This window comes from Alligator mississippiensis, chromosome 2 (assembly GCF_030867095.1).
Source record: "Alligator mississippiensis isolate rAllMis1 chromosome 2, rAllMis1, whole genome shotgun sequence".
NCBI classification, from domain to species: Eukaryota; Metazoa; Chordata; order Crocodylia; family Alligatoridae; genus Alligator; species Alligator mississippiensis.
The window spans coordinates 288,798,552-288,815,205 of record NC_081825.1 but is presented as its reverse complement, the minus strand read 5'-3'; the positions used below and the strand labels follow the sequence as shown (position 1 = coordinate 288,815,205).

General features: G+C 48.1%; 1 protein-coding gene across 3 annotated transcripts in view; it reads right to left on the bottom strand.

The window, feature by feature from the left end:
* The window catches only part of INF2 (inverted formin 2), a 68,134-nt gene extending 56,424 nt beyond the window's left edge, over nt 1-11,710 (bottom strand). For 2 of the 3 annotated variants that reach the window (XM_059723282.1, XM_059723283.1), the window contains exon 1: nt 11,470-11,619. In XM_059723282.1, coding sequence (XP_059579265.1) covers nt 11,470-11,511 — 42 coding nt within the window. In that variant the 5' untranslated portion in view covers nt 11,512-11,619. Of the gene's footprint in view, nt 1-11,469 lie in introns of all 3 variants that reach the window. The other variant, XM_006271372.4, reaches the window with a different exon arrangement.
* Between the last annotated feature and the right edge of the window lie 4,944 nt (nt 11,711-16,654).

Below are 16,654 nucleotides of genomic sequence, written 5' to 3'. Positions count from 1 at the left end.
CATTTACTTATAAACCGGTGAATTTATTCCCTCCAATTCAACCCGGTGGAAGGTTCAAGTCAGCGCAGATCAGTGACATCAGCTCCTGTGAACAGGGCGAGTCAATGTTTGCCTCTCAAATCTCAGTCTGAATCACCAATAAGCCGTATAAATATTGCAGTCTACTTTTCTTTCACCCAACAAGCCTTTTTATTTCCATTATGCCTACAGCCCTAATGCAGAGGAGAGTGAAGCTGACCATTTCTAAGCTTTGGAATGGCAGAAATAATTCATCTGTTTTCTGGAATGATTTTTTTACTTGTCATCTGTCAGCCTTTTTCAACTAGTAATACATAGAGGAGCGGACTTGGAAATCTTCATGGGCTGCATACTTACTTAACCATGCCATCAGCTTGAAGTCAGCTGCAGGCTTTACTTAAATACTTCCCAGCATGCATTTGAAAGAAAAATCTCCCCCAGAGTTCCTGGAGTTTTGATGATGGAGCCCCTATAACTGGTAACCGGCTGGAGAGACCCACATGAATATTTGGACAGCAGCATTATAACTTGGTCTACATCTAGATAGGAAACTCTCCGAGGCCAGTACCATTTTTGTTGGTGTGTATGCAGCACTGGCATAAGGAGGTCCTCACAGATTCACAGAGTTTGGAGCTGGAAGGGACCTTGGGAGATCATCAGGTCCAGCCCCCTGCTCTGGGCAGGAAAGACTGTTGGGTCAAATAACATGGGATGGCTAATAACTTAACCAGTGTTTGAATGAACCTGAGATACCAGTCTCATGCTAAATCAGAATTTACAATAGAATGAGATGGGCAATGGCAGGCTCCACTCCAGATGAATCAATGACCAGTCGCAGTACTGAGGAAATGCCAGAAAAGTATAATTCCTTTAACTGGATCACTAGCTGGTGGTTTTGAACAAGAAACTAGAATGCAGTGATGGTTGTTGGAGCTGACTTCTAGGGGTGTGTGAAGCGGGCCCTATTCGATTCGGATTTGGATTCAGCCCAAATCAGGGACAGCGATTCGATGTGGTGACTCGGATCGCTGTCCCTGATTCAATTTGGCCAAATCCAAATCTGAAGATTCAATGCTGATTCGGAGAATCAGCGATTCGGACATAGCCACAGCTTTAAAAGTTTTTCCTACATACCTTGAGGTAGCAGGCATGGCTTGTGATCGCGGCGATGGTGGGGCAGATGGAGCATCACATAGGAGCATGGGGGGCCTCCATGTGCTCGGCAGCGAACCAGGAAGTGGACTGGAAGTACTTCTGGTCCCCTTCCAGGTCTGCTGGGGAGCGGCTGGCGATTGGCCACAGGGGGACCCCGGGTGCAACCCCCAGACCTGGGAGGCACCAGTCACTGAGCCGGGGTGAGGAGGGGTGGGCCTGTGTGCTCCCCGGCAGACCCAGAAGTGGATCAGAAGTGCTTCTGGTTCACTTCCAGGTCTGCTGCTGAACGTGCTGGAGAGCCCCCTGTGCTCCTGTGGGACGCTCCACGCACCCCAGCATCGCAGTGATCACTAGCCCCTGCTACCTAGAGGTATGTAGAAGAAACATTTAAAGCTGTGTCTATGTCTGAATCTCTGAATCTTTCCGAATCTCTCTGAATCAATTTGGAGGGTTCTGATTCAATTCAGAGAGACTAAAGGGTCCTCTGATTCGATTCAGATTTAGAGATTTGGCCACCAAATCGGGCCAAATCTCCGCTGGCTCGAATCACGGACCGAAGCTTCGCACAGCCCTACTGACATCTATAAAAATGTATCTACTGGGGAGAGCCTCGGCCTGCCAAGCTCAAGAAGACAATGGAGCACAAACCTCAATTACCTTGCGCTCTAGAAGCCTATACACCATTTCCATCTGGAGACTAACAAAAAGACTAACAGGCATCCCCTCTTAAGAGGGCTCTGTATGACTTGACAGAAGAGAGAGTGCTATCCAAGCCAAAGAAGCAGAAGCTGGTTTGCAGATAGGTAGATGCAATGTGGAAAAGAAAACAGAGAAAGCTGCCTTACTAAAAATAATTTAATTGAATTGACAGCGACTGCAATGTTAACATAGTTATTTCCTAGCTCCAGGAAGACAAAAAGGCAGGCTCAGCTTAGTAAACATCATCTTTATTCATTTCCCTGAAGAGCAACAAGGGTTGGGTCACACAAGCTCAGCCTATGTTTGAAGTAGTGAGGAGTCACCCAACCCTGTGGCATCTACAGGAAAGACTCTGTCTGCAGCAGACATACAAGCTCACCAGGCTGCACATGCTTTACAGTAGCACCACCTGTTCAGACTGCAAGGGGAAGCAGCAGGAGGGTCTATCTCTTCCTTGTCCTCATTGGAATGACATGTATTAGAAGGGGATTCAAACTGGATGCAGGGAATATGACACCCTGATTCAAATGGCTATGCAAGGGCTTGGAGAAGTCTACCTCCACCTTTTCCTCACCTACTATGACCTCTGTAAGTGCCAGGGACCATCTTGTTCTGTATATAGAGTTTCCTTCACTTCATGAGAGGGAGTTCACTCTTTAAAATGAAGCCTAATTATAGGGGTATTCCTGGTTTTCAGGACTGTGTTTTTCCCACCTCCCTTGGAGGAATTCCTCTCCTTTGAGTCTGCTGTCCTTGATCATTAAAACATGGTTCAGCTTTCCAAGTCCCAAACACAATGGTCAGCTGAAGTTTTGACACTTCAGCACATATCAAGCAGGAGCAGATATCCAGGACCTTGTGGGCTGGCTGCTTGGAGAATTAATGTGACTATCTTTCCTCAAGAATCTCCTCCCGTCACCAAGAACTGACTGAGAACATCAAAAGGTTTGACTCTAAGTAAACACCAAAGCAGCAAGTAAATTCTGTTGCTGCTTTTCAAGTTCCTCACACAAAAAAACTCCTGCAACCCAACAGCTTCCACCACCAGCACTGCATCCAGGACAAAATGATCCTTGTGTACTAAGAAATCGAATTTGGGAGTCCATATGTTGCAGCACCACCTGATGACATCAGTCCTCACAATAACCCTTCTGTTCCTCTGAACTCCCAAATTTGACAGCCCTGCAGCAGCTGTTAAGCTGAAGTGTTATCTGAGTAACATCACTTTTGACAGAGGTGGTAAAGATTACTCGGGATGTGGTTTAAATGTTTTGATGGTCTCTTGACTCTGCTGAGGTTAGTCACTAGGCCTGTGCGAGTCAGCAGCGATCTGATTCGGCTTCAGATCCGACTGCTTCAGATGGCCGTGATCCGATGCAATCTGGAGCTCCGGACCAGGTTTCCACCTCCATCCGGCCGAAGCTTTAGAGCCACCTTGGAGATCCAGCCATAGGATATAATGGGGAAATCGATGAAATATCTATAACTTTGTTGTTTTTTGTCCAATTTGGATGAAACTTGCAGGGGTGGTAGCCTCTGCTGAGAGCATGAAATCTGCCAAGCTTCAAGAAGATAGGTGCAGGCGTTTGGGGGGAACTGTACCCCAAATTCTTGAAAGCCAAACTCATGTCATGGCTGTATGTCACACCACAGGGGGGTGAAAGGTGCAGGGGTGGTAGCTCTTACTGAGGCCACAAAGCCTGCCAAGTTTCAAGGAGATCAGTGCAGGGGTTTGAGGGAAACCGCCCCTCAAGCTGTGGACAAGCAAAACTCGTGCCATGGGTGACACTGCGTGTGTTCAGGTGCAGCGGGGTGACAGCTGCAGGGATGGTGGCCCCTGTTGGGGCCATGATGCCTGCCAGCTGTGGAGGAGATGGGTGCAGGGGGGCTCTGGGGCCCTGCACCCCTAGCTGCTGACAGGCAAAACTCATGCCAAGACTGTGTCCGTCTTGGGGCAGTTGATTGTCTGTATTGATTCTTTCCTCTCCTCAGCCTGGTTCTGTAGGTGCTAATTGCTGCTCGTTAAGTCGTTATGTAGTAGCAAGAGGTCCTGTGTATTGAGGTGGTCCCCAAGTGAATCGTGATTGACTGATTGGTAACTGGGAACACAGCAGCGTAGCAGCCAGGCCTGCAGCAGTGTCTCCCCTCCCGCTCCAGGACAGACACAGTCAGTCCCACAGCATCCATGGCACCAGTTTTGCTTGTCCGCAGCTTGAGGGGCAGTTCCCCCCAATCCCCTGCACCGACCTTCTTGAAACTTGGCAGGCTTTGTGGTCTCAGCATAGGCTACCACTCCTGCAGTTTTCACCCTGCTATGTTGTAACGCCTAGACGTGACATGAGTTTTGCTTTCAAGTATTTGGGGTGCTGTTTCCCCCAAACCCCTGTACAGATCTTGAAACTTGTCAGGCTTCATCCTCTCTGCAGGGTCTACCACCCCTGAAAATTTCATCCAAATCGGACATAAAACAACAAAGTAATAGGAAGTTTATTGTTTCCCCATTATACCCTATGGCTGGATCTCGGAGGTGGCTCTGAACCGCTTTGGGAAGCTGAACGAGGCCAGCGCTCAGATGTGCTGCTTTGGACTCTTAAGCTTCTTCGGATCCGCAGCTCTGTCCAAAGCCTCGCACAGCCCTACTAGTCACAACACTTTAATAGTCCTACATCTTTGTAGGACTCTACATCCTACATCTTCTGGAGTCCATGTTCTCCCATCAAATTGGCCATGCCTTTATTCATATCCAGGGTTCTCTGAGTAACTTCAAGTACATGATGAAGTCCTCTGGGGTTTTTGCAAATATTGCTTACAACTTCCATTACTTGTGACTTCAGCGTTTAGCATTTTGAAATGCCAAGCAAGGTGTCAGGAGGTGGAAATGGCTGAGCTTGTAAACAATATTGTCATTTACATAAAGTAGGAAAATTATTATACCCATAACCAGCAAGAAGCCTCCGTCTTCTGAACTTTCTGCAGGAATGAAAGGCTATGCTGACAAACTGCAACAAAAGTTCATCTACCACATTTTATACAACCAATTACTTTCAACTGCAATAACTCCGGTGTATCATATGCTATGACTCAACAGCTGATGAATACACACACCCTCTCTGTACTTCTTTCTACATTTAGCGCCATAAAGCTGGCTACTCATCTATTGCTGTCGGCATCTGGAAGCAATTATGAAGCGTCTCTTATACAGCACTCCCTTTCCCAGGAAAACAGACGCTGTATGGCCTACTCCTAGATTCTCTATGTGCTCAGCCAAGTCACACCAGCAAACTGTGGCCTTCTTCTGCAGTATTGTTCTAGTTGTTGCTCCTCATTACTATGCTGGCAGCATACCTCAACTGGAACAACTGGAACTTTGTCTCAAAACCCTATACCCACACTCACAGCCAAGCTGCTAGAAACAATGCCAGCCTAATTCACTATAATTAAAGAGATAATGTCAGCACCCAAATTGCAATCAGACTCTTCTCCCCTTACCAGTCTGATCTAATTCTCCAAGTATGTGTTGGGCTTATTAGGCCACAGACCCAAGAAACATTTGCAAAATCCATGCATTACTTTGTGCTTTCAGCATTCTTTGGTCCACCTTATGAGGCAAAGTCAATAATCAGTAGCACAGCACTCACGAGCATCCTTGTAAGAAATGTCTGCACATATGTGATGCCGAGGAACAGTTAAACTTGCATTCTATTTCTAGCACTTAAAGGAGCAGAATATACTGTAGTGTGAAAATGACTGGGAAAATATTTTGATAATGTTGTAAGAAGTGGTGAACCCCCACAAAGTTACAAGAGTGTGATGTCTAGCTGTAAGGCTACAGCTAGTGTTTACATAACTTTAACATGTTTTCTCATTCAGGTAAAAATAATGCAAAATATAGCATGGATTATTCCTACTGGTGTCTATGTGCACTCAGATTTCATAGATTTCTTGAGTTGGAAGGGACCCGGTAGATCATCGGGTCAAACCCCCTGCTCCAGGCAGGAAAGAGCGCTGGGGTTAGGTAATCCCAGCCAGATGCCTGTCTAATCTCCCCTTGAACATATCCAGGGAAGGGGAAAGCACCACCTCCCTTGGAAGCTCATTCCATATTTTGGCAACCCTTACTGTAAAGAATTTCTTCCTTACGTCCAATCTAAATCTGTTCTCTTTCAGTTTGTGGCCATTATTTCCAGTAACACTGAGGGGTGCCCTGGTAAACAGAGTGTCCCCTATTCCCTGCTGACCTCCCCCTGATGAGTTTGTAGGCAGCCACAAGATTGCCCCTCAGCCTTCTCTTGCGGAAGCTGAAGAGATTCAGGTCCCTCAGTCTGTCTTCATAGGGTCTTACCTGCAGGCCCTCAACCATATGAGCAGCCCTTCTCTGAACCCGCTCAAGGTTATCCACATCCCTCTTGAAGTGCGGCGCCCAAAACTGGACGCAGTACTCCATCTACGGCCTCACCAATGCCGCATAGAGGGGAATTATCACTTCTCTAGACCTGCAGGTGATACTCCTGCTGATGCAAGAAAGAGTGCGGTTAGCCTTACTTATTACCTCGTCACACTGGCGACTCGTTCATTTGTGTGTCAACCAGGACTCCGAGATCTCTTTCCGCTGTTGTGGTGCTCAGAACGGTACCGGTCAAAGCACCTTCTGCTGAAGGTGAGGGAAACGAAGGGTGAACTCCCACTCCTTCCAGCTGTGCTGCTGCTGAATTTAACAGCCTAGCCAGTATCGGTCCTGTCCAGTACTTGAATGTTAGACTTCCACGGACCATTTGCATCCTGCATGAAGTGGTTTTGATGTTGCAGTAATCAGGGCAGGCAATTATTTTGGGCGAAGGGCCACTTACTGAGTTTTGGCAAGCCACCGAGGGCTGCGTGACAGGCAGCCAGGGGCAGATAAATATTAATTTTCTAAATTTTTTAGGGGCCCCCGCAGGCTGAACAGGCTGGCCTGATGGGCTGCATCTGGCCCATGGGCTGCATTTTGCCCATCCCTGCAGTCGATGGTAACCTCTCCTGAACGATTATTAATAGATCCCATAGCCTTTACAACAGAGATGCTATCCCTGGAAATGGAATGCCAGTTTCAAATGTTGCCTACAGTTTCCCCAAAGATTTTAATTGTGTAAAGTGTTGTTTCTTGCCTGCTGTAGTGTTGTTACCCACTGCTGGACAATTTGCTTCTATCTTGGGGTGGCTGTTTTATAATGGTGGGGAAAATGACCTCTTGTCCACAGTACACATTCAAATATTTTGAAGGAAAAAATAAAGAAACTGAGAGAAATGGAATACCAGATAAATGCAACATGGGTTTACCAAACACAGATCCTGCCACAGTAAACATATATCTTTCTTTGATATGATGATGAATTTTCTAGACACAGGAAATGTGGCAGATCCAATCTATCTGGGCTTCAGCAGTTACTGATAAAGCGCCACAAAGAAAATATGATGAACTGGAGCAGATCGAGATTAATACTAGAATGTAAAGGTGGGTAGGGAAGTAGCTAAAGAGGAGGGGGCAATGGGTAATACTGAAAGAGGAAGCATCTGCCTGGCGGAAGGCTACTAGTAGAGTTCTTCAAGGATGGGTCCTGGGACTGATCATCTTTAATATCTTCATTAGCGTGTCTCACCCAAAAAGTACAAAGGGGCTAATAAAATTTACTGATGACAAGAAGCTGGGAAGCAGTGTCATTGCAGATGAGGCCTGAGAGATCAGACAGGAAAAACTAGATGACCTTGAGGCCTGGACTAATAGAAACCAGATAGATTTTACTAGCACAAAATGCAAGGCCATGTACTTGGGGACTAATAGCAAGAGTTTTTGCTGAAAGCTGGAAATGTCAGACAAGAAGGACCTGGCTGAGTCCATCAATTGCAGGATAACCATAAGCCACCAATGTAATCAGGATATGAAAAAGGCAAAAATCCATCCTGGGTGTATCAGGAAAGGTATTTCCAGCAGAGATCAGAAAGCATTAATGCCGTTATACAAGGCATGAGTGAGACCTCAGCTAGAATTTGGTACAGTCTGTTTATCCCTGCTCAAGGAAGAAGGATTCAAGCAGCAGCAGTTACAGAGGAGGGTATCTAGGATGACTAGGAAACAGAGAATCTATCCTATGAGAGGAGGTTAAAGGAGCTTGGCTTGCTCAGCCCCCTGTCATTTGCCCAGCTATTTATGAATTCATCTGGGAAAAAACAACAGGGAGAAAAAGAGCTATTTAAGCTAACAGACAATGTTGGCACATGAACAATTTGGCATAAACAGGCCATTAATAATAAGTTTAGTCTGGAGATGGGAAGACAGTTTCTAGAATAACATTCCAGTAGCTGTTCTTTTCCCTCATTGCCCCAAATCTTGAAGTGCTGCTTGATCAGATTAGGAAAAAATCCAATAGCAGGGGGCCTGCACTCAATGATCTTCTAGTCCTGTGATCCTGTGACCTTTTTCACAAGTTTTGTAAGATTTGAAAATTAATCCCTGCCAAGGAAGACCCTTGGATGATTGCCACTGCTAGATTCATTAATTTATTATGACTCAGAAATAGTTTTTTTGGTATTCTAAACCTACACAGTCTGCTTTAGGTCTTATGAGACAGCACTTACCAACCTTTAGATAATGGTGAAAGCAGTCAGTGAGGATCATATAGGGTTGAGACAAGTTGACAAGTATCAAGAGTCCAAGCAAAGGCAATTGGCTAAATTCACCCTTACTGTCACTGGACTGACTTATTTTTATTCCGGCACTGAATTTAGCCAACAGGTCCATAGTCTAAGTATTGTGTAGCTTAAACCAGACAGTTTGTGGTTCTCAGATTGGATTTTATTCACCTAGGGAAATTACTTGCCACATCAGATCATAGATATGTAGGAGTGCATGGGCTAAGTACAGACGGTCAAAAAGCTGAATCGATTCAGTCTTTGCAGGTTAGTCTAAGCTGCGTAGATTGACCTGATAAGCAAGTGAACGGACATTCACTTTTGATTCCGGAAATGCAGCCACATGCCTGCAGTTGCCCAGGCCAGAAGCCGGTGGGTACTAAAGTACACCTCCCTTGGGCCAAGGCTAGACTACCCGCTGGGGTGAAGGGGAGGGGAGGGGAGGGGGGGGCTTGTGGGAGAGGTGCAAAGCATCCTGGGATGCTGGGGGACTGCGAGTTAACTTGGATCTGGAGGGGATCTGGGACAGAAATTCAATGAACCAATTTAACTTAAATCAGTTAAGTCTGATACTACATCCATCCAGGTTTATCTTTAATTGGTTTTGGCCATTTTGAAAGCGGTTTATGTGCACTGAACTTTGGCTGTGTTACAGATTTGAACTGTATAATTTCTGTTCCTAGCCCAGCTTCTCAAAGATGATGATGCAATGTTGAGAACTGAGAACCAGGGGTAGTATTTTGGCGTGTTTTTGCTGCCCTCAAATTCTGGTTTAGGGAGTTCTCACACCCTGGAACTCTGCTCTGGTTGTTGATGCTGCAGATTCTCTTTCCATATTGTTTGCCAGGATCCTGGAAAAAAAGTAGTATAGGAAATACCTGTTCCATGTGTGTGCAGGAGGATATCTTTGGGAAGATCCTGCCTCTGAACTGCCAGACAAGATTCCCTCCTTCAAAATCAGTTTTTCAAGTATACAGTCAGTGTGGTACATCTACTGAACTCTCATGGAGAGCATAAGTGGAAACTTCCCCATGCTCCAGTATCAGTATGATGCAGCCTGTTTCAGAGGGGACACACCTTCCATACAGCAACAGGATGCCATTCAGTCTTTATGTCCATTTAGCCCAGTGATTCTCAGCTAGGGTGCCATGGCATTCTGGGGTAGTTTGCAATCCTTTCAAGGGTGCTGCATGGTGCCACGCAATGTTAGCACTGGTAATTGTGCAACCATGATTCATGAGGTAAAGGCAGAAATTTCAAATATGAATTCATAGTGTTAAAACATTCTGCCCTGAAGTGGTCTTTCTGAGTTCTTTGCATCAGAAAAAATTGCTCTATCCTTTTTCTGTAGTCAAAAATGGAAGAGAAACTAAAAACTGGCATTTTCTAAGGGGTATCTTGAGTTTAACAAAGGGGCCCTTGAGTCTATCTAGGGGTGCCTCAAGTTTAAAAATGTAGAGAACCGCTGCTTAAGCCAATCATGTAAGATTGGCTCAAACAGCCCCTTTTTTCATAGAATCAAAGAGAAGCCAGGCTGGAAACGACCTCCAGAGGTCATCTAGTTCAACCCCCGTCTGAGGCAGGATCATCCCTATCCAAACCACCCTATACAAACTGTCATCTAAACATGATAAAAGATGACCCTCAACCACGACACAACACAGACCTAACACCTTAACCTGCCACAGGTAAAGCAGGGGAACCGCAGCACCCAACCTCCTGCTTGCATTAAATGTTGTCAACTTACCACGCTCAAGAGATCCCAGGTAGAGGCCCATGCCCACCGCTATGGAGAAAAGGAAACCCCCCCCAGTCCGAACCAATCTGACCTTGGCGTAAAATTCCTTCCCGACTCCAAAGATGGTGACTGGTTTGACCCTGGGCAGAGGGGCAAGACCCTCTAGCCAGGAACCTCTGGCTTTGATTTCAGCAACAGCACTGGGACACCCCAGTCGAAGGTCCCAGCCTTGGCTGTAGCTAACACCCAGTGGCTCTGGGAAGACCTAAAAACACCCTTGACACACGTAGCAGAAAGCAAGGCCCAGGGCAACCAGCAAAGCCCAGAAGTATGGGGAGTATCCATAGCAGAACATAGGCACAGCTACGTCAGGATCCTCCAACCTCTTCTTGAACACCTCTAGTGATGGAGAGCCTGCCCCTTTCCCAGGCGGTCTCTTCCACTGCCCCTTCTAGTTCAGAAACACCTGGCGGAAATCTGTCCAGCTGCACCGCCCACAGAAAAGCGCAGGCTCAGCTTTAGTTTTGCACTCTTTCCCCTGAGGTTCCTTCAGGCGGCTTCTAGCAAAGCTCTACAGCTGCCTCTCCCCCGCTTTCAGGGTCTTTTTTCAGGAGGGAAGCGAGGCGGGGGTGAACACTTGCCCAACTAAGCCGTTCAGTTTTCAGTCCAGTGCCCGGCCTCAACCCCACCTGGGCAGGCTCTGCCATCATCCTCACCAGACAAGGTGCTTTGCGTCGACGTGGTACCTTGTACCACTGGAAAAATTGTGCTTTGGGCACAAACGCCCTTCTTCAGGCGTAAGGAGAGTCTGTACTGAAGGAGGGTGTTTGCGCCCCGAAAGCTTGCAAAGCACAATTCGTCCGACGATCGAGTTGCTCGAATAAAAGGCGTCACCTTTACCCACAGCGCCCTGTCCAACACGGCCGCGACCCGCCCGCGACCCCCCGCCGCCGCCGCCAAGCGGCCCCGCGCACCCCAGCCTCCTTCAGTCCAGCGGGGCAGGGCCGGGCACCGGCCTTGAGTCCAGCCCAGCCCAGCCCAGCCCAGCCCAGCCCGGAGCCGTCCGGGGAGGCTGCGGTGCCCCTGCCCAAGGAGAGCAGCCCGGCCCCGGCCCCGGCCCCGGCCCCGCCAGCGCCCGAAGTTTGCGGGCGGGGGATGCTCGGGGAGGCGGCGGAGGACGGGGAGACTCTTACCGGGCTCCTTCCTCCGCGCGGCGCCGCGATCACATCGCCCATCTGCCTTGCAGCAGCCCCGGCCCGGCCCAGCCGCTCGCGGGTCCCGGGCGGGGCGAGGAGAGGCTCAGCCCAGCCCAGCCCAGCCCCGCGCCGCTGCCGCGGGAGATCCCACGTGGAAGCCGCCGCGCCCGGCGCCGCCCCCGGCCTGGGCTGGGCTGGGCTCGGGCCCCGGGGATGCAGCAGGGACTCGTCCTAAACCGCCCCGCCCGGGCTTCTCCAGCATCTTCTGGGGACGTCTGGCGGGGCTTCCCCCCAGGCTTGCAGGCAGTCAGGCTGCGGTGTCCAGACAGCACAGGAGGCTGGACGCTGGGAGGCATCGATTCCAGTCACACATAAGAACTGCCATGGACTGGCTCAGGTCATGGGTCCCTCTCCTCCAGCACCTCCTCAGTTCTGGCTGCGTGACCCCCGCACCTTCTCATGGCCCCCTCCCCACCCGCAGCCCCACCAAGCCCCAGGACGCTCTGGTCAACCTCGTCCTGGCTGTCGCTACGCGGGCAACAGAGCTGACCGGGAAGGAGGCTCTGGCTGGGAGGCCCCTGGGGGCTGCTTTCTGGTCCCTCATCTGTTCACCACTCCGGGCAGTGTCCACTGGCTCCTTGGGCTCATTCGAGGGCCAGCGGGAGCTGCCTGGTGTGCTCTGCTCGGTGTCCCCCCCTCAGTGCACTCATTTTGAACCTATGACCCTCTCTCCTGTCCCTGTTTTGCTTTTTTTGTTGTCCCAAGTAATCCGTGATGTGCCCTTAATGGCCCCCATCCCCAAGCGCAGCTTGCAGCTGTACTAGGTGGGCTTTGGCCCACGTTCCAGAATGGCATATCAAAAGGCAGAGGGGCAGAGAGGAGATGCTGAAAGGGAGAGTGAAATGGGTCTGACCAGGGTTTTCTTTTTCACTGTTCCTCTTTCATTTGCAGCCTCTGGCATTGAAAATTCAGGAAGTTCTGATTCAGAGGCCGTGCCCCTCACTCGCAGGCTCAATCGCTACTGCTGCCCCTTTCCTCCAAGAATGTGTCCAGTCCATTTTTGCATCTGGCTAAACTATCAGCTTCTGGTGGCAACGAGTTCTACCCTTGAATGACACGTGTAAAAAAAAATGTCTTTTTGTTAAGTTTTTAAATAACTACTTATCCATTTCATTTTGTGACCTAGTTCTTGTTACGTGTGAGAGCATCAATAATATATCCCTACTGGCTTTCTCTTTGCCATTTAGAATTTTGTAAACCTGTAGCCTGTCCCCCCTCAAGCGACTCATTTTCTAAACTGAACAGGCTTAGCCTCTTTAGTCTCTCCTCACATGGAGCCGCTTTCATACCACTTTTTATCCTTTTTGCCCATCTCTGGACCTTCTCTAGCTCTTTTATATCCTCTCTAGGTGTGGGGACCAGAACTGGGTGCAGTACACAAGGTGTAGAGGCATCATGGATTTATGAAGGGGCAGGATGATACTTTCCATAGTGTGTAACAAAGGATGATTTACTTACTGTTTCTGTTGACAGTGAGCTCTTGCAAAGGGTGGTGTCTTGCTCTGGTGATGGAGGAAGCAAGAACTGGACACATGGGGTGCAGCAGTGTTTCCCTGAAACTACAGCACTTGTCTCCAGCTTGGAAACTTCATCTTGATGTCCTCAGTTTCATTGTTCCCATGGGCGGATCCAGGATTTTGAAAACGGGGGTGCAGAGGGTGTGTAATGCATTATCCCATGTAATACAGCACATGCTTTTCTCCAGGCAAAAAGAAACTAGAAGCTTTACTAATACACTAGGGGACTAGGGCTGGATTGTTCAGTACATGATTGAAGCAAAAACAAATATAACTTTATTGGGATGAGTTAAAAACAGTGTGCAGGGCTGTGAAATAGGAGCTACCAGGAGTATAAACAGCAGAACTACAGAAGAAAGGCTAGCTTGACTAGTGGAACATCAAGACCATTAAGGGACAGAAGGTCATTAACACGTATGGAAATGAGTTCAGAAAAAATTAGGTAGATTTTAATGAACCATGAATTCAATTGCCGCTGTCACTGTTGCCTAAGCAGAACTGCTGCCAGTTAGTTTTAAACTTTGGGTGGCACAGGAATCAAAGGGGTGCTCACTCCTCATCTACTCCTGATTGTTCCTGCCAATCACTTGATAAGTTCAGGGAGTAGCATGACCCCTAATGATCCCTAAACCACTGAGAGTTTTGAAAGCAATTGGGACTTTGACCTGGGAGGCCACTGGAGGGCATAAGGTTACTGAAACAATCAGTTCTCATCTGCCTGTTCTGCACAGAACTTGGTTTTGGACTGAATGACGTGGTCCTATATCCTATATATTTACCCTTGGATATACCGGGGGAATACCCAAGCCATACCTAGCTGAAATTGTCTTGATTGCCAGACTTGGGGAAAAGGCATTTCAGGTCCCTGCTGGATTGATGTTGGCCAGTTGGATCTAGTGGGACTGCAGAGCTGGATGTCACCTTGATAGTGGGTGAAGGGAAAGAATGGCCATAGTCTTTGATCTTTCTAAATGACTGGCTCTGGCCAGAAACTGGCTGGCACATGTCTTTTTATCTGCTGTTCTAGCACTGGCTCATTAGATTTCCTCTGAATGTGGTGTTTGCAGGCCCAAGCCATCTTCTTAGGGTTGGAGGGGTGCTCACAAAGTGAGTGGGAAGCCATGGAAGATGGGAATAAGCTAAACAAACGATGCAAGGTTGGTTGGGGACGGCACTGGACAAAGATTCGGGTGACTTGACATCTACGCCCTGTTCTGCCACCCTGTTGTATGATCTATGGCCACTCATTTTTTCCATCTGTAAAATGGATATAAGGATTTATACACTTTCCTTCATAACAGCTGTGGTTGAAAAGCACTGTATCAGGGTTAAGCATGGTTATCATCCATGGAAGTAAGTTCGGACAAAAAGGATGATTCAATGACCTAACACTGGGCATTTCTTTGCTGTCAGCAAGCCTACCAAGGACTTTCCACAAAAAATGCATTTTAGAGTTGAAGAAAAAGCTGAAGTGAAAGTCAGGATTGAGTTGTTTTGCAATGTTTGAATGTACTGCCATTCCCAGGAGCTGGGGATAGTCACAGGTTTTGACATATGAGTCAGGTCATACTGGATGCATCTACCCATGCAATTAATGTGAAGCAATAAACTCTGGAGCAGTTTGAGCGGGAGTAAACTACTCTTGGGCACAGCGTCTACACACGTGCCTGGGAGAGCAGCAATTTGAGCCGGGGCGGAGCAGTTTACACCAGGGCTGCTCAACCCTGGGTTCTAGGTGCTGGTGTTGGATGGTGGAGGGGCTGGCTCTGGGGCATGAGGGTGCTGAAAGTGTGGAGCTGTGTGACTAAGTAGCAGGCAAGAGTCTGGCCCCTATTTGGCTGGGCTGACTGGGTGCAATTTATGCCCATGATCAGCCTCTACATGTGTATTTAATTGCAGTAAATTACCCTGGCATAAGATAGTACTGTCCTTGACTGCCCTTGACAGTACTATCTTACAGTGGTGTTAATTAGTTTACTGTGGCCTAATTGTATCACATGTGTAGATGGTGATGCTTTACTCGGTAGCTAATTCATCTACTCTGCAGTTAACCACATGTGTAGACATGGCCACTGTGATTACAGTGGAAGGGATGGGAATCTGGATAGGAAAAAACAGGCCTAGGAGGTTTAGATTTTACCATTCACTCGTACAGGTGGGCGGGCAAGCTCTTAACCATAACCATCCTATTGTAGCTGGCCTTTCATTAAAATATAATTTTTTAACTTGGTTTGTTTCTCGACCAAGTGATACCCCTATAAAATATAAACCCAAATTAATGGTTCTTCTGGATTTTTTTCTCTGCAATTAATAGGAAGTACATGTGCTTGTCACGTCTATTCATGTGTGGATTACATCAGTATATGAAGAAACCTAGGTTTCTGGTTGTAGCCGTGTTGGTCTAAGGACATAGGCAGGCAAGGTTTTTGAGTAGATGTGATATCTTTCATTAGACCGACTGAGTATTTGGAAAAAAGTTCTTAGCAAGCTTTTGGGTGCAAACACCCTTCTTTAGGCATAGGGAGTCTCTGCTGTTCACTCCTGTGCCTGAAGAAGGGTGTTCGCACTCGAAAACTTGCTAAGAACGTTTTTTTCCAACTACTCAGTTGATCTAATAAAAGATATCACATCTACTCAAAAACCTTGCCTGAAGAAACCTAGAGTACCCAAGGTTTTCATACTTGAGCACATGCATTTGCCTTAATGTTGGTCTTTCATGTTTCTCTGTTAGGGATTTCTCTGTCCTCCTGCGTGGTGATTTCTGGGTGATGAAAGAACGGGTTTTGTCAGCTCTGTGACAACACCTGCCCTCAGGGGCTTTGAAAGAAGGGGCATGTCTGGAGCTGCTTGTGTTGTGTCATAGGCTGAATTGTTTTTTTCCCTGACTTTCTCTCCTCTACTGCTGATGCATGAATGACACGTGCCCTCGGAGGCTGGGGGGCATGGCGACTGCCCACAGGTGTTGTTGGCGGTGGTGTCGGTGGTGAGCAGGCAGCCGTGGTGGTGTTGGCAGCAGGGGGGACGTGGGAGGAGGTGGTGGTGAGTGCCAACCAGCAGTCGGCGAGCACCCGCAGACACCACCAGCAACGTTGGCAGCAGACAGCGGCGATCGGCAACCACCCACAGACGTCACCAGCCGTGTCGGTGGCAGGTGGGGGGAGGTAGCAAGCGGCGACCACCCGCAGGCAACACCAGCTCTGGTGGCAGCGGCCAGTCACAGAGGGTGCACCACCAGTCTCACAGGATGCACATGCACCTGCACGCACCCCCTACGCATCGCCAGTGTGCTGATGTAATGGTCACTGCTGGTTCCCTCCCACAGTGTGAGGGTTGGAGGCCAGAGGGATGTAGTTACACACCAACCCTGTGCTCCTGTTAGGAGGGAGAAGAAGTCTGATGAGGTAGAAGAATTCCTGGGCGGAGAGGAAATCTCTTGATTTGATATTAGCATCAGGACTAAGGTTCTCCAAAATCAGGAAAAAGAATTGAGGACCACGGAAGGCATGGAGTTGAACTGCATTATCACATACAAACCTGTTCTATTGGTATAAAAAATAAGGTGCGAAGAGAAGGAATGCAGATTTCCAGGTTAATAAAATGTTGCA